This window comes from Cnephaeus nilssonii (assembly GCF_951640355.1).
Source record: "Cnephaeus nilssonii genome assembly, chromosome: 8".
NCBI lineage: Eukaryota > Metazoa > Chordata > Mammalia > Chiroptera > Vespertilionidae > Cnephaeus > Cnephaeus nilssonii.
In genome coordinates, this window is record NC_137079.1 from 34,081,590 (window position 1) to 34,102,784 (window position 21,195).

General features: G+C 38.8%; 1 protein-coding gene across 1 annotated transcript in view; it reads left to right on the forward strand.

The window, feature by feature from the left end:
• The window catches only part of EFNB2 (ephrin B2), a 45,740-nt gene that overhangs the window by 19,049 nt on the left and 5,496 nt on the right, over positions 1 to 21,195 (forward strand). Inside the window, exons 2-3 of the mRNA XM_079779059.1 lie at positions 4,116 to 4,399; positions 20,481 to 20,573. Of these exons, the coding sequence (XP_079635185.1) occupies positions 4,116 to 4,399; positions 20,481 to 20,573 (377 nt within the window). The remainder of the gene's footprint in view (positions 1 to 4,115; positions 4,400 to 20,480; positions 20,574 to 21,195) is intronic.

Consider the following 21,195-nt stretch of genomic DNA (forward strand, 5'->3'; position numbering starts at 1 on the left):
ATTGCCTTGCAGTTTTAATAGAAAGCGACTGTAGAAGACTGCTGATACCCATAAATCCTTCCAGAGAGAACAGCTCCAAAACTCCATCTGCACGGCTCCTTGTTCTGCAGAAACACCATCATGCCTAGGATGCTGTCTTCTGGAAATCTCATCTCTGCTCTCAGCACACCCTTGTCCCAACGCTAGGTGGTCCGAACTCGGGCATTCCTTCCATGCCTGTAATTGCAAATAGTTTGTGGCACCTAATTTGACTTAACTTTATTTGTGTATATTTTGGCTCCCATTTGTTCTTCCATATTTTTTTTTTCAGCGAATACATTACTTATTGAGCATTTACCATATGTCAGCCCTTGGGCATTCGCTATTGAATCAGACACACCTGGGACCTCTGGCCCTCAGGGAGATAGATTGTAAATTCCTGATGATCAGGATCTTCTACTTTTTTTTTTGTCTCTCAGAGTCTGGCATGAAATACGGTGCTTTAGTTGTTATACTCACATTACTCCTGTTTGTTCCCCTGTTGCCTTAGAAACAGTGAGGGTTCCTGGGAGGGAAGAAAGAGGCTGCAGGGGCTCGAAGGCACATAGTGGTGACGTGTACAAGAAATCTGTGATTCAGGCTCAAACGCAGCCTCGCCCTTTGTCTATGGGGAAACCATAACCTCATCAATTAAAGCCACTGCTATGCTGACCAGTTTATATACACTGAGTGGCCAGATTATTATGATCTCTGAACACATAATAATCTGGCCACTCAGTATATATCCTATATAATGAAAGGCTAATATGCAAATTGTCCCATCGACCAGGAGTTCGACCGGCAGGCAGGCCGGCCAAACGCCCATGTCCCCTCCCTCTGGCCAGATTATTATGCGTTCAGAGATCATAATAATGTGGCCACTCAGTGTATATGCATGCTTACAAAGTAAACCTCTGTGTATTTGCATAAAGAAGCAGTAATATTTTTAAGGAACTCTTGAAACAGTTACTTTTTCAGGGGAAAGGGATAACATTCTTCCCTTACTTTTTGCCACAATGTATTCTGCAAAGTGAACTGACTCGTTTCAAGCATTAGAAATAGTGAGTTTTATTGAGATTTACTTTCCACGAGCATATTAAGTATGCTTATTGAAACTTGAGGTTCTTCCCCTTCCCTTTATGGGTTATGGCTCCCCCATCACTGACTGTACCGCTTTTCATGGGATTTGTGCCTTCTGAAAATATGGTCTAGAACGTGGAGATCTTTGTTGGCACATCAGCCCATGTGTCACGTCTTCTTGGCCTCACCCATCAGCACCAGCAAAAGCTGTAACTCCGAGTTGGTGAGTGAAGAGAGAGTCATGAGGAGTTACTTACATGGGTGGGAGGACATCTCTGATGAGTCCTTGGTTAAGCAGGAAGAAAATGTATCTCATAAAGGAAACAAGGTCTTGGGAGCATTTTGAATGAAGAAAGAGCTCAGTGAGCCAAACTTTAGACATAGGGTGTGATGTGGGAGAGTTCTAAGATATGCAGAGATGATATACAGCTTGCAGGGGTGGGGGAGCTGATGCATATTTTGAAAAGAATTTACTGGATAGACAAGAAAATGGGTCCATCTAGCTGCTAAGGATGCTGATGTCTGAGGCTCCGGGCAAGCCCCTGGGGCACTGGCCCATGGTGAAAGTTGATGGGTGTGAAGATCAGGGCTTTGAGAGGAGGCAGGTACAGGCATCCTGGCTGCAGGCCTTGGCTGTGATTTATGAATACTAGTACTTCTAACAACAGCTTACATGTGGTGGGTGCTCTGTGTCAGCTACTAAAAGAGAAGATTTAGGGTAGAAAATATTTGAAGTGAGGTGGGAACCCCAGGCAGGAATTGGCCTCTGGTTCTTGGATGCAGTGAAGGTTTCCTAAGAAGGTTAAGGAATAAAACTGAGAAAAGGGATGTGTCAGGCAGGTGAGTGAGATAAGGCTCACACGATTTCATTGGTATTGATTGCCAGCAACATATCAGAAGCCCTGTAAGGGGCAAGGGTAAAGACTAAAAATCCTCTTCCGCAGACATTCTGATTCCATCCCTCCACCAGAACCTAGAGTCTTTGTTTTCTTATTCACAAAGATGGACTTGCCTAGAGAGTCCACACTGGCACTCAGGAGGTTGGGGGAATACCCAGGAGTCCTTCAGTCCTTTGGAGTTGAATTTCCAAAGTATCTCCCCAGGAAACTGGGAAAGTGGTCAAGAAGATCAAAGAGAGACTCTTACTAACTGGTAATTTTCATTTGTCCAAAGTTCTAGAGAATTCTTCAAGTATGCACACATGTTTGTATGAAATTCGTCATTGTGATAAAAAATACTCATTTTGATACTATGTTAGGTGATTTTTGCTTTCCTTCCCTTCCTCCCTTCCTTTCATTCTTTCTTTTTCTTTTTGTTAATGAATAAATGTCATATGTCCTGGCTAAAAAAGCTTAATAACAAAAATAAAGTGGGGGGACTCCTCTCTCTTCAGGATTGTAAAGTAGCGTTCCCAAGGAAAATGACAAACCACTGTCAGCAACATGCATTTTTCCTGCCATAAAGTGTATTGGTTTTTAATATAAATCTATAATGTAATTTCTGTTATGTTCTGTGATGCTTCATAACCACCCTCATGCAATTTTCAGAAAATTAATACCATTCATTAGCATAAATCATAACCTGTTTCCTCAGTACGGATTTGACATTGAGGGTGCCCCGCCATCCTGGCTTTCTCTCTCGGTGAATTACAACCCATTAATTGTTATGGCTGGTGGGCTTCCCTGGTTAAATAAAGGGTCGGATTGGCAGGATTCAGACATGATGCTTTGTTCTTGGGCTTTAATATTTTAATGAGCCTGAAGGCTTGGCTGCGTACAGAGGAAAGAGCTGGGATTTCTAAGTGTGTTGTTGGTGTTAGCACTTGTAGAAGGATGTTCATTAGGAAGCTCTTGTTTCAGTTTCTCAGAGAAACTCCCCATTAAGAACGATCTTTCAGCAGCATGGCTAGCAAGAAAGAGGTAGGGGTGGGGGGAAGCTTTTAGCTGTAAGCACTAAGGGGGATATTGTATCAGTTGTCTTAGTTCTAAAGATTTGCTTCTAAGAATTAATTGGAGCAAATACATCTCCAGGGAAGGGAAGAAAGGGTTGGTGGAGCAAGGACAGTAGCTGCTGTCCTTGCAAGTCAGGGACTCTTCATCTTGCAGCTGAATCAATACTACAACTAATTATTTCTAGTTATCTTTTATGGGTTTGTAAGACATTTCTTTTGTTCACTGCAATAAAAAACCCATTGTTTGATCAGTGACTGACTAATTATGATAAGTAATTTGAAACATTCTTGATGAAACTTGTCTGTTAATTAACGTCAACAGCCAATGGAAACTAACAAGACAACAAAGTATTAGGGCACCCACTGTTCCCTGGCGCTGATGCCATCTTTCTGTGGCATGCCCAATAAACGAAAGCTGCCAATGGTTAAAAAATAACAAACAGGTGGGGAGGGCTGACTCACCAGCAGGAAAAGTTATTGTCAAGTTACACAAAGGAGTACTGAATTATTAAAGCGAGGGGGTAGTAAAGAAACGTCAGCGGGCTGATTGGTCCCATTGCGCAGGGCAGCGATTTTCAACCAGTGTGTCGCAAGAGGCACACTGATGTGCCACAAGAATTTAAAAAAACATGCAGTACCTGACTATTTAGTCAGAGGCACTGACTCTTTTCCCTTGGATTATCAGGTGAAAAATGACAACAGCCAACACAATAATAGCCATCAGGTGTGAATGAATCAAAATTATGCCTTTTTTGGGGTCAGATTGGCAAAAAAATATATTTTTTTGGTGTGCCACAGAATTTTAGTAATTAGTTTGTGCGTGCCATGATATGAAAAAGGTTGAAAATCGCTGGTGTTGAGTAAGGAGAGTGGTTCTTTCTTTTCTTTAAAGTTTAATTCCTAAATACATTCATCCCAGGCTGATCTGAACTAAGATACTTTTGGTAAATAAAAGTTTGGATTTATAAAATTGTAGTTTGGAGTTATTGGCGTCGTCTGGCTATTTTGTGATAATTATTAATACTGTTAACTTTTGTCAACTCAATGTTTTTTTTTATGCTTTTAGATTTCTACCTGGACAAGGACTGGTACTATACCCACAGATAGGAGACAAATTGGATATTATTTGCCCCAAAATGGACTCTAAAACTATTGGCCAGTATGAATATTATAAAGTTTATATGGTTGATAAAGACCAAGCAGACAGATGCACTATTAAAAAGGAAAATACCCCTCTCCTCAACTGTGCCAGACCAGACCAAGATGTAAAATTCACTATCAAGTTTCAAGAATTCAGCCCTAACCTTTGGGGTCTAGAATTTAAGAAGAACAAAGATTATTACATTATATGTAAGTATAATTCTATTTATTTATTTTATAGAAATTAGGATAAGCTAAATAGGTTTGTATCAAGTTTTGCTATCTTAAAAGTATTATTGTGGCAAATATTTGGTGATAATCCATTTTTGGGAAAGAAACCTTAATTGAATGTGGGACCCTATACTAATAGTACTCATTAAATATAAATACCTAAAGAGAAAAAATCCTCCTAGAGTTTTTATAGCATTGAAATAAATGAATATATATATGAATATACTCAGCAATCTCTACTAACAAAAGCATTTTTAAGGACCATTGGTGAGATTTTGCTGGGTAACTCTTGTGCTGTGACATTTCTCTTCATCCATTCATCCATCTATCCATTCATTCATTCATTTATATTTCCTCTGTGCCAGAAACTGTGCCGAAGTACTAGGGATTCAACAGTAATAAGGGTATAATGGTACCCTTTCCTCATGAAGGCATCAGTGAGATGGAGCATATAGGTTCGAAGGATGGGTGTTACAGACAAACCACAGTTGTACATGGGCACGTCAAAAGCAGATTTAGAAGAATAAGACAAAAGTGGGGGTTGCTCAACCAATTACTTTTTGAAAATCTATCTAGCAATTTGATACATTGCATCAGGAACAGATATTATGTACCCTTTGAGTCGTATCTGAACTGCTGTCCACTCGTGAGGCTGTGAAGTCACATGGTGCACCCCCTGGAGCACGTGCCTACTCAGGCAAATCCCATTCTAGCGCAAAGCCAGGGTCGTTCTAGGGCCAGGGCTTTGTCAGTGCGGTCTGGGTGATGAGACAGCTCTTCACGTCACTCAAGCAATGAAATATTTTTTTTCTTAATTTCTTTGGTTTAAAAGTTTGCTCACTTATCTATTACCACAGTCTTCAGTTCCTTAGGGAACACTTGACTGCTGTCCATTGGCTGCACCCTCCCATCTCTTGGTGACCAGGTTAAAACTCTGCTCTCTCAACCTATTAGCTGCTCTTTTCTAAAGCTCAGGATCAATAATTCACTGAATAGTGACTTAGTGCTCAATAATGTGTTATTTTTACTACATTAGCAATTAAAACAAAAGTGGTCATAGCCATCCAATGCTCTTGTTGTCCTTTGCTGTAAACCTTAAATGCCACAGAGACTGAAAACCTAATTGTAGGTGAACCTGATACACAGAGAGTGGCTGAGCAAGAATAAGTAACAACAACAACAAAAACACACAAAAAGGAAAAGTGGTGAATTACATATTTAAAGAAATAATTATTGTAAAATGAAAATAAAAGCATTCTAAGGGATGAAACAAGTAGATTGGGTGGCAAAGTGTACGAAATAATAGAGACATCATTGAGAATCTAAAATAGTTATTAAGTAAAATAAATGGAAACCTTAAGCTTTTGGAAGCCTAGTGGCTTTTTTTTTTTTTTTAAAGACAATGTAAGTAAGACTTTACCAAGGACACTAATGTTTGGCATACCATTTATAGGGACCTGAAAGTGACTTCAGATGAATTCATTAAGAAGGTTAATTCCCCTCGGTAGGGTGGAAGAAAGAAAGAATATGGAGGTGGTGGGGGGTACCTGAAGAGCAGATGCTGTAGAGCATCAGATGTTCCTGTGTTGTTAGATGTATGTCATTAGAGCTGTACCTGCAGCCCAAGCCCACGGATTGGCTCTTCCATGCAGACCAGTCAACAGACCCAGATTCTCTCCTCCATGCACTTTAGTTTATGACTTCATAAAGACGGCTTTTCATTTCTAAGTTCCCAGTGAGTGAAAGTGGGATTTCAGCAAACATGGGGCTAGCCTTGAGTCTGAATATGCAGGAAATAAATATAAATACTAAACAAGCAACATCTTTTTGTCTAATGTAGTGAGCATTTAATAATAAATGACTTATCAACACATGACAGGTTTGTATTTAGAACCACGGTTTACTTTGTAATTATGATACTAATCTACACAATGATGACATTTCTTATTTTTCTTTCTCTAAAAACTCATTATTAGATTCATTGCAGGTAGCTGAGCTCTGCTGACCCCCAGAACTCTCCGTAGAGTTCTGATTTACAGTGCAAAAGCCTGGCATAAAGGAATTGTTCTTAAAATAGAGTTGAGCATTTCAAGGTTGAAACAATGAGCGGCGGTTTGAATGCTGCTGGTTGGGTGATTGTCACAGGGTTGGGTGAGGGGCCCAGAGCTCAGAAGAGTGCCGGGAAGTCCACGCAGACTCTCCACAGAGAGTTGAAAGACTTCCGCCACGTCACAGACATAGGAAGACCTTTCAGAAGTTGGGAAAGTGCAGAAACCAATTTGTCACCCAGCCTACAGCAAAGCTCACTGATACACAGCTTTCCCTGGGAAAGAAACTAATGATGAGAAGAACACATTCTAAAATAGTTTAAAAAGTTAATGTTAACATTTTTGCTTCTTCAAGAATCCAAAGGCAGCAAAACAATTAAGAGATTTTAAAAAGTGACTACTTTCCACATCAAACAATCTTCTAAAAATATACATATATATCTATTGATTTCAGAGAGGAAGGGAGAGGGAGAGATGGAAACATTAATGATGAGAGAGTGTCATTCATTGGCTGCCTCCTGCATGACCCCACTGGGGATGGAGCCAGCAACCCATGAATGTGCCCCAACCACCGGGAATCGAACCTTGACCTGATTCATAGGTCAGTGCTCAACCACTGAGCCATGCCAGTTGGGCACACATCAAACAATCTTAATCTCTCTCTCTCTCTCTCTCTCTCTTTCTCTCATAGTCACATTCTACTTAAAATAGTACTATACTAGGTAGCATGAGAAAAAACCCTAAAATTTACAAGTATATGTTTAATACTTCAAATCATCAATTGATTTTGAGATAGTCAATAAATAATACTGGTGTTTTTGAGTTGCTACAATATATGCTGCATATGCTTAATTTCAGATCTTAGTGTTTACTTAGCATCTTCATAACTAAGAGAATCATCAATATGATTTTCATCATCAGTATGAAAATCATCAATATTGTGTACTGCTTTCTTTCCATGGCGAGAAAGAAGAGAATTGATAGTTACGAGTAGTACTTCATTATCCTGCAGGGGAACAGTCCAAATTGCTAATGGACTGATTGGTGCCCTAGATCTCCTGATTCCAGGAGCACTGGGCCCAGGGATATGGGTTCTAGTCCTGCTGCCTGAGCTTTATAAGACATAGCTTTATTTCTTTGAATTTTAATTTCTTCTCTAGAAACTGCTGTTGTTGTTGTAGTTTTGGTTAGTGATGGAAGTCTCCAGTTCCCAACTATGATTGGACATACACATCCAATATAGGATCTCTTCTTAGTGTAGCTTTTCTCCCATTGAGATAGACAGGATCTGCTGTAAATTATTTAAATATGTTTAATTTGACGTGTAGTATTACCAGATTTAAAATACAGGCATCATACTTTTGAGTTTCAGAAGTAAATATTAATTTTTAATTGGAAGTATATTTTAAGCCTACTGAGTATATACTCATCACATGACAAAATGCTATGAATCCTCATTAATTCTCCTCATAGCTGGTTATTTGCTTTGTCATGTGGCAAAATGATATATGCAGGTTTTCTGAATGTTTAGAATTAACTTTTTCAAATGACCTATTTCTGTAATTAGCCTCAGGCCTAATTTGCATAATAAAATCTCTTAATCTTAAATGATCCAAAGGTAGGGATGTTAAGGTCATTTGGTCTGAAAAAGCCCCATTTTATACTGCATTCAGATTCTTAATTACCTTAAAAGCATAGTAAGCATTTTACATACCCTATAGTTACTTTTATTATGTCCTTAAAGTTTAAAAAAAGTTTATGAAATAACTATCTCTGAAGTTGCCTGTTGTCAAGGGCAGTTCTGTCTTAGTAAACGCTTCAGTTAATACTAGGAAAGCATTTCTAACTGTTCTGAGCCTTCATCCATATTTGTGTCTTAAAGTTTTCTTGTAGACACTCTTGGTGCTTGGTTTGCAATTTCTTTTTAGAGGTGATAGAGGCGAATGAGTCAACAGTTTTGGTGTGTTGGCCCTTTGCAACATCCAACCTTATGAAGGTTCTGTGTGTTAGTTAACCAGCCTTCGCATAAAATCTTGCAAAATAGCTACGAAGAGGTTTTCATTACACTACAAAATTATGTGAGAAAGAAAATAGACAAAAATGAGTGTCATTGGATGAATACTGTGTCAGGAAACAGTGGCCAGGACAGAGTTGTTAGAAAAAGAACACTACATGCTCAGAGCACCTCCCAGTTTAGCTGATGTGGCTTTTATGTTATTTTACTTCAAATCGTAGCCAAGACATGGATTTGTGGGAAATTGTCTGATTGTTTCCATTAAAAGTTGTTCTCGAAGGTACACCCTGCCATGTTCACAGTCATCCTTCCGAAAGCCATCCCTCACTTTCTGTGCCTTGGGAAATTCTTCCCTGAGAAATACTGGATGAGTTAGAATGAGTCACCATTCTTCGGCCCTTCATTGGCTTAGTTCTCCAAAGCATTTTTTTTTTTTTTTATCAGAGAATATAAAATGGGAAGTCTCCACAGTCAGCTTTGCTATTTTTAGGCATAAACTCCACTGCTGAGCAAAATTGCAAAATAAATTAAAACACTTCCACACAAATATCATGAAACACTATTTTTAAAGAATCAAAACAGAAGAACAGATTTCATTTCTGTATTTTTGTTGGATGTGTCTATATATTTGTTGTTGTGTTTTGTTTTTTTTTTTATTGTATTTGGGGAGTAGGTGGGGCAAATGGCACTAAAATATACTGAATGTACTGTATTTTCCCCTGGAAAATAGTTAAAATAGTTGTGGGAGCTTTCAAATATTCCTTTTTAAAAAATTTTCTTTATATTCTTTTATACCTAGCTTTTTTGAAGAATATATAAGAACTAGAGGCCCAGTGCACACAATTCGGACACTGGGGGGAAGGGGATCCCTCAGCCCGGCCTGCACCCTCTCGCAGTCCGGGAGCCCTCGGGGCATGTCCAACTGATGGTTTAGGCCTGTTCCCCGGGCCTAGTCCTAAGCCACATCCTTAGCACTGCAGTGGAGGCAGGAGAGGCTCTTGCCACTGCTGCTGTGCTTGCCTGCCCTGAGCTTGGCTTCTGAATTGAGTATCTGCCCCCTGGTGGTCATTGCGCATCTTAGCGACCAGTTGTTCCCCTGTTCGGTCAATTTGCATATTAGCCTTTTGTTATATGGGATGTGTGGTGTCTGTGAAGTGATTATATGCTTTCGTTGGTTAATTATTTCTATGATAAATGTAACAAAAGCTACATTTCCATCAAGTTTAGTGATATGGATACATCAGCCTGTCACTTATGTCCTCTGACTTTGGGGTGAGGATTTATGTTTGATGCCTTGCATATAATTGCTGAATTCAAGCATTTTAACACCTTTTTATTTTTAACCTATAACTATCATCTTTGTGATAGGATGTTCATCAGAATCTTGGTGTTTGGGGGAATCACATACACACGATTAACATAGCAGTTGAGAGTCTGGAGGTGGACAGACCTGACTTCTTGAATGCCCCTCAAAAAGTAACTTATCCAGTCTCTGCCTCAACTCTTCATCTGTAAATTGGGGATAACAGTACCTGCCTTCTCAGGATGATGTGTGTTTAAGTAGGGGGTCATATGTGTAAAGTGCTTACCTCTGGGGTTGGCACCAAATGCGGATGGCTAAGGGTCTCTTTGGAGTGGGGGAGGATGTATGAGACAGAAGACCAGACAAACCTATGCTTTTCTGCAAGCTAAGGGCGGGGAAGATGCGCTCAGAAAGTATCATTTATTTGAAAGCCATCCATAAAATGAAACTCCAGAAAGTTTACAAGTTTCAGGAATGCTGCAGAGCTTAATTATAAGATCTTCCCTCTTTGCCTTCCTAGAGTGTTATAAAAGTTCTTTTGTCCTTGGGCTTCCCTTGCTAGGAAACATACATTTATATGTGTTTTAGTTGGTGGAATGGCCCAGGCTTGGGAGCATATCCTCTGTAAGACCCAAAGGAGATGCACCGGGAGGAGTCTTCCAGTTGCCTAATCATTTCCCCCACTTGCCTTTAACCATTTGCCAGGAGTTTTCTCGGTTCCCTGTTGCACAAAGGCAATGCTGTGTTTTTAATGATAATTTCAGCCGCATCCTAATGTAGTAGAAAGGTTCTCCTAGAAAAGAAATGTGTCAGAGTTGCCTTGTCACCGAGACTAGCTGGGAAAGTACATCATTTCATTAGTCTGATAATTAGAAGCGTTGTTTCTATTATTATTATTTTTTAACGTAATGTGAAATCCTTTTCTGACTACAATGAAGGCTCTCCCAGAGTATCTCAGTAAGACTCCTTGGTGAATTTAATATGAACAGAGTGTTCTTTGCACTTAGGGAGTGAAGCCTTGGATTCTGCCTAACTGGAGACTGTGCTGAGAGACTTGTGGCGTATGGGTCTGATGGAGTCATGGCCATTGGGATAATCATCCCAGCTCACTCAGGGTTTAGGCGGAGAAGGCTGTTGTAGAGTGAGGCTGTTCATGGCCCATGGCCTCACCAGGCAGTAGTGACAGCTTATCTCATTTAGAGGTAGACAGAAAGAGTCCTGTGAGCACTATTTCTAATTCCCAAATAGCCAACGAAAAAATAAGGTGACCCTGATTCTCAAAGCGATGGGAGAAACCAATGCCTCATGCAGAATAAGAGCAAAGCAAGAGCAGGTGAGAAATGAAGGAGATTACTTAGGGGGAAAAAAGAAATTATTTAGGATTTGCTCAGAATAAAACCGCCTTTACTATTTCATAAAATACATCTTATTATCTGTAGCACCTGTATTTATAGCTTTTTAAATATTCACTTAGACTTTTAAATAATTGAACAATACCAGAGACTTAGTACAAGCATGAGAGGGAACAAGTTTCTTTCCTAATAGCCTTTAAATATTCATCACGATGATCAAAATTTAAAGCAAAATAAAGCACTTTAGGAAATAGCCAAGAGGCATAGACAGACACACAAAAAAGATTACTTTGAAAAACCTTATTTATATTGTCTTTAAGAGTCACACATTTGTTGCTAACATTCTGAAGTCTCAGGCTGGGTGTTTGCTCACTCCGGGGGAGGTGTTGTGGCCTCACATCTTCTGTGTCCCTTTGAAGTCTTGAAACACAGGTGACGGAGAAATTTTTATCACTGAGAGAAAACTGAAACTTCGAAAGTGTGAGTTGTTTGGAACAGTTCACACAGCCGTGAAATGTCAGAGCCAGAACTCAAACCAGGGCTGTCAGACCCTTAGACCAATGTCATTTATATGACACTTCCCTGCGTCACTAAGCATATGAATGTATACACAGCGAGAGGGAAGAGAGTATTTGTATATATCACATCACAAATACAGTGCAGGAAAGAGCACTAGTATATGTCTATACACTCATAACACATCCGTAGCAATAGCAAAGACCCTCGCGTGATATGGATACCTAATGAACTCTATGCTTCTGTCAAACATGTTGGGCCCGATGCCCTGCCCTATTCTGTGGAACTGACTTCAATAATAACTAATTTCAATCATATGCCCCAAAGTTGAATGAAGAACAGAGCAGTAGGAAAAAAACAGGGCCATTGGGTCAAGGTGGTTGTAATAGCAATTTGTCAGATCTTCTGAATTTTCTTTTCTTTTTAGATCTACTACCTGTTAAGTTTCTTCAATAAGACTATGCTATGTTTTTTGTTAATGTGACCAAGAACTTTAAGGCCCTCAATAGAAAGTTGCTAAATAGTGAAATTATACAAATAAAAATCTCTCAAAGTAGAGGGATTAAGAGACTAGGTACAGGTGCTGCAGTTGGATGGATGGGTGGGTGGATGGATGGATGGATGGATGGATGGATTGGCAGAACCTCTGTCAGTTGCATAATTGATCACTGCGCAGAGGAGCCCGGCTGAGTGTTGCTAAAAGACAGCTGTGCTTAGCAAGTGGTTCTTTGCATTAGTGAGGTAGCCTTGTTTCATTGTCCCAGATATTAAACCAGGAGATGAAGGTATTCCTTTATTGAAGCAAACGTGTGGAAAATTGCTCTGGATTCTTAGAGGACAGAGCATGTCGCCCTGAACAAAATAAGGTTCATGTGTAGGGCAGGTTCAGACAGGGCCCTTTATTGGGGTTACCACTGGTGTCTAGATGGTCAACGCAAATAAAATCATGTCCATCTAAACTATTATGCCATGAGAGTGGCACATTTTTCTCATCTGCAGTGTTGTATTCTCAACTGTCAGCAAACATTAATTCAGTCACTGGTGACGTCCCAGCACCCAGCGCTGTGCTCAGCCTCAGATGGATGTTTTCCACTTCAGTGCTGGGGTCTGGCGATTACGGGGTCATTAATATCATTGCATGCAATTAGTGACCGTAGAATGAGCAAGAGGTTTGCGGGATGTGCACCCCTCCCCACCAGGAACGGTTTTACTCTGGCCCTTTGCTATCTTAGACATTTCCATAGCTCCACAAAGATAGGTTAGTGATTAAGACTGTTAAATACTCAGGAGTGAGCAAGGGAATGTGTGCTAGAAAGAATCACTCACTCAAACACATGCTTCTTCATGTGTCAGAATATTTTCATTGGATAGTATCGGTATCTTTTGACCGGAAAGTTTCATTTTTAAAAATCTGAATACTTAAATTAAACTAATATAGACAATAGGGAATTATGTTTTATCTTTAGAACTCTTACATCATTCTCTTTTTTTAAAATGTGAGTGTGGTTATTATATTGAAGTGGTCATCTGGGCACCTATTTTTAAAACACAATTTCTCTTTTTTAGTAGGTTTTGGCCCATGGTAAGGTTCACTTTCATGTATAAAAGTAATTATTCTTTTATTGTTGATTATCACATTCTCATGATGTTAATTTTGTCTGAATCACTGTGATGATAAGACAAACTACCCTAAAGCATGTTAGATGAAAAGCTTTTCTTTTTAATGGACTCATGTTGATTTTTTTTTATCTAATGAGAGATTCCACCTGCAAAAAATCATTATCATTTTTAGCAATAAAATCTTAGACTTAGCAAGTGATGTTTTTTTTCCTCAGCGGAATTCATTAAAAATCAAGACAACATTTATTGCAAGCAATATTTTAAGGGGAAATAAAGTAAACCACTCAGAAATGATCTCATGTATTTAATCAGGCCTCTCGTAGAAAAGGAGGAGGACATGTAATTTATTGCCAGGACTATTTGATCTTTCTCACCAAACTGTTAATACTTGGTGGGTATTTTTTTCAGTGATCTATACCCCCGAGGTGTGCATACACTTACATTCACACACATACACATACGTACACATTCACTACTTCTCGTCCTTTCTTTTTCAATTGGATGGTATGTAATCAGTGACTTTTCAGGACTATTTATCGAAGATAACTGTGGGTCTTCGCATCTTCAATGATCATCACTTGATCTTTGTATACAGTTTTTAATAGTGAAAAGATTGTATGAGTATCCTGGACAGTGTGGCTCAGTTGGTTGGAGCATCATCCCATACACCTAAGGGTCCCAGGTTTAATTCCCGGTCAGGGAATATACCCAGGTTGTGGGTTTGGTCCTGACTGGGACACATACAAGAGGCAACCAGTCAATGTTTCTCCCTCACATTGATGTCTCTCTTTCTCTCTCTTTCTCCCTTCCACTCTCTAAAATCAATAAACATATCTTTGATGAGGATAAAAAATTTTATGAGCAAGCTATGACAGAATTTCTTAATGTTCTAAATGTGGTATTTATTACTTTACATTGTTACTATTCTCTCAATAGGTTGACCCTCAATGTCCAAGTCTCATCTGATGTATGAGAGATGATATATATCATTTTGGTACCTTTGGACTTACCATTGGTGTCTAGATTGTCAAAGCAAATAAAATCACGTCTATCTAAACTATTATGCCACGAGAGTGGCACATTTTCCCATCTACAATGTCTTGTCTCCTGTCTTCCCAAAAAAGTAATCTAAAATGGCAAAGTAATATATGTCATTAAATCTTTCAGTGAACACAAAAAGACAGTTTACGAAGCTGTTTTAAGGCTGTTACATTTTTTAAAAACTCTTTTTTCTGAGCTGTCAATATAACATCCTAATCCTATCATTCATGATGAACATTTGAAATGGTGGAAATAAAATTATACCATTTTATTAAGACCATCCACTTATACTCAATACCTGGTATCTTTATTCATATTTTAATGCTAGAAACCAAGAGGGAAGGTCTAAATTGTGACTCCATTTTTAAATTCATTTTTTCCAAATGGTTCTGTCTAGTGGAGAAACATAAGTAATTGTGTTGTATGGAAGTCACTGGTGCTGAGACAGTTATTACTTCTTAATGCCTGATTTACTGCTTTAAAATTTCCAAGCACAACCATAGCGATGTGGTTTCAGTTTAAATAATTCTTCCTCTCACACTGGAACATGGTTTCCTTGGGTGAGAAACCCACACAGCCTACATCACTAGTAGCTTATCCAGTGTTTTAACTGGAAACTATTCCCCACACACTAAAATCAGGTAATCAAATGCCTCTTGAGAGCTATCTCATTAAGTGGAGAATTTAAAAAGAAAAAAAAAAAAGCTTTTGTGGATATACAGTTTCTTTTGAAAATATGTGCCTTTGTATTTTTCTTCTGTGAGGCCATTTAAGAAGTATTCATAAAACTTTTACCCTAAGAGCAGGCATTATGGGATAAACTGCCATGTTATTTGAAAGAATGTGGAGCTTTTTTGTTTTTTAATAATATGCCAGGCAAAAATAACAGGGCTGTTGGAAAGTCGTGGTGGTGGATACCTCGTTTCTTTCACAGTAAATCCAACAAAGAAAAACACAAAAAGGGGGCTAAGTTAGAAAAAGTGAATCTTTCTTCTTCCTTTTGGCACATAATACAGATGTTTCTGTATATTAATTTTATTAATTTCTTTAAAGTATTTACCTTTGGGCACTCAGTGAACATTATCGTTTCCAGGTGAGATTGGTTTTCCTCCTTTAATTTGGTATCAGAAAGGAGAACCATGGTACCCAAGGCATTAAACTGCCTTCATTTGAGCTATAGAAATGGGATCTCTGTTTCTTTAGTACATATTTTGAATTTGCATCACACATTCGAATTTGAACTGATGTCGGGGTGTTAACTAGACAGAGCTTAGCTTCCTGGGTTGTATGTTGGCATTAAGTAATTATAGTTTTATCAGCCTCCTTGTTTTTCAACTTACATATCTCATTTCCATTTTTTTTCTCTTTTAGACGCCCTGGTAGAAGAAAACAGTAGCCTAGTCTCTGTGCCATGTTTATTTTAATGTCTTGGCTTTACTTTCCATCTTCCTCACTTGATTCTGCTTCTTTTAGTTCCTACGTTTGCCAGGTAATAGGCTTCTGGTTTTCAGAAGACTGTTGAGCTTAAGGAGACTAGTGTGTAGGAAGGCTGGTCTAAGAAATCAAAATTAGCAGGGCCAGCATCTGATGGATGACATGTTAGAAAAGATAGTAAGGACAAAGAGGGTGATCTTGAGAATGCTCATAAAATGCTGTTTGTTTCATATTCAAATAAGAGAGACTATGTCATGCGTAAGCTTTATAGAAAGACAAGGTTTTCATTCTTGGTAGAAAACTGAACTCAGATTTTCCTGACCCTGTTATACATATTATCTCTCTCTCTTTGGTGGACTTCTTTGGTGAAATTAATAAAAATATTTGCTTTTGAGTGTCCACCCATCTCCCCAACCCACCCAGCCCCATCGCAATAAGCTACATTTTAGAGTAGTTTGAAATACTCTCCAAAGCATTAGTATATGTTGATGATTCATTCTTTCCATTATAACCTAAGAATTTTCCTTCACAGTGAAGCTATGATTCTGTAGGATTTTTTTGTGCTGCCCCTCATTTCTACCCTTTTTGTGAATGTGACCCATATATCAGCACCAATCCAGCAGTAGAATTCTCTGTCTGATTAACACAACGTTACTGATACGATGGACTGAAAAACAGCCAAGATCCAGTGCAGCAGCTTAGCCTCCTGGGTGCAGAGCAATAACAGTCTAATGAAGACATGTTTTAAGTGCAATATTACTTCCTCTCCCTGGTCACAGACTAAAAAACACAGCCAGAAATATTCTTGCCCTTTCAGTCTGCTTTACTCACTGGTGCTCTGTTTTTCTACTCAGATAACCAGTATACTATTCCCAGTGAGCAGGAACTGCAGATAAGTTCATGTGCAAATTAATGGGAAACCACAGACGTTGGCTGTGTAGTTTTAAAATATGAAGAAGACTTTTAGGCAGTGTGAACTCAGGGTACTTTTTTGCTGAGCAATGATCTCCACCCACTGAAAACCAGGCCCTGGGGGAACAATATAGTGCTTTCAGTATACTCAGTCCATGCAATTAGATCGCTGAAGCAAAAGCTTTTAAAAGCAGACTATAAAATGCCCATGTATTTTTATTAAACCGATTTGCTAACTGCATGGAGAAACTTTTCTAGTAATTTTTAATTTTATAAAGTCTTTTTTTTTCCCTGGACCAAGGAAAAAAAATGTCTGGGCCCTAAAAAGCTTAGGTATAACAATGTTATTTTTCTGTCTCTAAATGATTCAGTGCAATTTTATCCATTTAGTACTTCTGATTATGGTGGGATTAGATAATGCTTGTAGAGAGATACAAAGAAAAACAATGTAGAATGAGGTAACAATTTATTTTTACTTTCTTTATGTTAAAAATCCCCCAATACATTCCAATCAATAATAAAAATAATTGCAATAAAAATAATTCCATTTCCTCTGAAATGGAAATAGATTTTATTCCCACGCATAAGCAATTTCTTGTTGTTTTTCAAAGTCAGCCACTCAACCTTTGAAAGCTTCTTGGTATTCTCTGCCAGCCAAGGGACACAATCAGGGCAGGCCACTTGGCTCTGCAATTTCTCAAGGTGTGGGGGCAGGGAGACCCCTTGAATGAGAACCACACCCTCTCACACTCCCCCTTGAGGAAGTAGTAGAGAGGAGATAGGTCAATTTTGACTGTGGGATCCAACATAAAAGAAGTCGAGGTTACTCTGAATTATTTTATGCTTGCTATAAAGTTTACCCGCTGAAATTTCAGTTGGTAGTAACATCTTAAAGCAGGGGTTTTCTGTGACAATTTGGGTCATTCCTAATTTAGGGCAAAAATATTTTCATGGCGGAATATCTAACTGTATTTTAAAAGTTAGCCCCTTTTTAAATAGCCAAGTGTTCCCAGGCTGTTTTAACATTAGTAATGAATTTTTCAGTGTCTTCCAGTAACCTTTGCAACGTCCAAGTTGACTTGAAAGTGGAATGAAGCAGAATGTAGGAGAAAAACTGTGCTCACTCACAATGTTTTGCCTCTTGGCCAGCTCTCCCCTTTGGCCCTACCCTCCCCTCTCACCCCCTCCCTCCCCCATCAGCAGTAGCTTCGATTGTGTAAGACCTCTGCCAGGGTAGCATCCATGGGTTCCCCTCTATGCAACACCAGGGCTTAGCGGCTTCTTTCTCCCCAAGGAATACACGAAACGTCAATTGTTCAGGGTGCAATGCAGTTTCATCCTCACAATGTTCTTCCTGCCATCTCATAGTCTGTGGATGCTAAATTATAGATCGCAACTGAATTTTGAATACTTTTAGCGTTCTTTATGTTTGGGGGTTATCTGGACATCATTTGGGGTAGACCCAAGGAAGCTCTGCACAAAGTCTTTGGTATTGAGGAGAGGCATTGAGCTACAAATAAAATCTAAAGAAAAGGTCACTCCAATTATGGGCATCTCTTGTGCTTCCAGGGTGACAGAGTAGGAGTAGTCAGTGGTTGCTACCTCTGCAGATGTCGTTTTTAATTGTATTTGCCAGTGACTCTTCTGTGCCCTGCCTTGTCTCACTCTTTCTGCTGTTCATTTATTTTTTTTTCTTTGAGACCTACATCTTTGACCTTTCCTTCTCAAGATTAAAATAAATCTATATTTTTTCTATTTTTTTTTCTGTACAGCACCCTTCCGCTCCTATTTTTATCACTTGCCAACTTAGTGTTAAATAAGAAAATGTCATTTATCTTTGAGTTGGGTAAATTTGCCTATGGGTGCATTTATGTGTGTATGAATTTGAAAACAGAGATTTCACTTGAACTAAGTAAACCCAGCAGCCAGAAAAAAGACATTAGTTTTCTAGTTTCTTTCTGTATGAAAACATATTTTAATTTATGAGAAAGATCTAAATAATTAAGAAAAAATCTATAACACTGCTCTATATTTATCCAGAAATAGTGCCTGCTCATAGATATCCATACTGTTCTAGTTCTTTAAGAGAAAAGGGTACTTTGAAATTTAGGCACAGATTTGAAGAAGGGAAAGGGGAAAGAGAAAAATGAAGAAATGGGGTGGGGGGAGATGATTTCTTTAGATTCATAATTTTTAATTTTTAGTATTTATTTTAGCTTTGTTGCCACACATTTTCTTAACACTCTGCAAAGAGGCTACTGTCTACTTCCTACCCCCTAAAATTATTATGGCAACTTTTGCCCAGTTTCCCAGGAGAAACTCAGAATCAGCAATAGCAGAAGCGTGAGATATGATTGTGAGACTGAGAACTTCAAGGAAACACTCAGATAAGCAAAGAGATATTTATACATACAAGAGGTAGCCATTGTTTTTAAGGAAAACCATGAAAGTAAAAGTCGATAACTCAAGAATACAGAGACAAGTAAATTAAATGTCTTATTTTCCAGTTCATGTAATTATCCACGACATGCATATTTCTGTACACGGACCCAGAATTTGTTTGCTGGCCCACCCACCATTTGGAAAACAAACAGCCCATTTAAAAAATGTCTTTTGGGTTTATTTTTATCAGGAAGTCTGTCCCTTTTTCTGTGCCTTTAAATGTATACTGTTGGTAAAGAAGACTTTGATAATCAAAGTAGAGAATGATTTACATTGCAGAAGTGTGTTATGAAACACTTCTGTTCCTTGCCCCTTGAACTGTGGAGGAATGAAAATGTCTAGCACTCCCCACCTTCTTTTCTCTTCTGGAACTTGACCTGTAATTTAAATCCTGTTCCTCAGCAAAGTACCTGGCAGCCTAGCCTTTTACAGCTTTAGTTACAAAGCAATTCAGAGAACTCACCGTCCTAAGAGGACAGAACAAGAATGTGTCCGAGTGGAATAGAGCATAGATTGTTTAAAAAGAAATTCTGAAAGTGGTCAGATGTTCTTGTCCATCCTCCTCCTGTTCCTCTTGAAACAGAAAGGGAACGAGATGACTGGCTGCTAGAACCCTCGGCTTATATCCTGGTTTGCCACAGTACCAACCAGAGCAGTGGGATGTGTGGGTCCCCCTCTCTCCATCCAGAGTTGTCCCAAAACAGGGAGCGTGGTTGAATCTTTGACCAAGGTTGACATCGGTAATAACAACACACTCGTTCTTTGTAGTTGACTTACAAAATGAGGGGGACAAACCTCAGAATTCGAAAAGCTGAATTCTAGTACGTATACAGTACTTTTTAAGCTCGAGGGAGGCTGTGGAAAGAAAAAGGGGGTGTGGGAATCTTTTCGTGTTTACAGAACTTGGATGCTTGACAAACAGGGCGCATCAAGCTAATTGTTCTTGAAGCAGGAAATCTGTAGTAGAGGAAGCAGGTGTTGTGTGATGATTACCACGTTTTGAAATTACCGTAGTAACTACTTTGCTCTTTTGAGTCTGACCCCGAAATAGTCAGTAAGCTTTTTGGAAGATGCTGTGCCTTTTATCTGTGTACTCTTAACTAAACCACTGGATCATGGAGGAAGGAGAAAGTGCTTAAGTAAATTTGAAACCAGATAGCATACAATGCAGCAGTGTTGACAGTATCCATTTTTCTTTCTTTCTTTTTTATTTTTATTTTCGACCTTCAGCATCCCATACTTTCAGAAAACTTATGACTTAAGAGTGAATTCTTATTTTTCAAATTGTTTTCAGACATTTCATGTTCATGTAAAGTTGGCTTATTGATTTCCTGATTTTTCTTTATTTTTTTGTTTTGTCCATTTTATTTTCAATCAGCTACATCAAATGGGTCTTTGGAGGGCCTGGATAACCAGGAGGGAGGGGTGTGCCAGACAAGAGCCATGAAGATCCTCATGAAAGTTGGACAAGGTAAAGACCATCTGCTGCTTCATGAAGCCACTGTAATCTGGTTGAGTCCCCCAGCTAGCGTGGCACCAGTATTGCTAACGCTCGCCTTCAGTCACTCTTCCATTTAGTTTTGAAAGCAAACCTTTCTCTGTACCTTGAGCCACTGAGATTTCCTCAAGTCACTGTAACAGATTTCTTTCATTGGAGATAAAAGCTAAGGTCAGCCAGGTAGAATGTTCTATTGCCATATACGTGTATGTATATTTTTCTTCTCAAAAGCAAAGCACCTCTATGGTTCAAAATTAAAATATCCAGAAAGAAAACTAAGTCTCTGCAGTTTTGCCCATTTCTGCATCTTGACTACAGAAGACTATTGTTTGTTGAGCCTTTTCACATATAGATGACCCATTGTGCAGAAAGAATTACTCTTCTAATTAGAAATTGGTATAGTAGTCAATCAACTTGCTCAGTTAAATTGAAATGTCATCTGCAATGCTCTGCCTGCCAAATGCAAGAATCCCTATAGTTTCCACAGATGGCCTCACAATCTAAACCTCCGAAATAACTAGTATAACCGTTTTGTTTTCAAAGGAACGTTATATTCTTGTATCTCGTAGTCCTTTGCATAAAGAATCTTATGTTC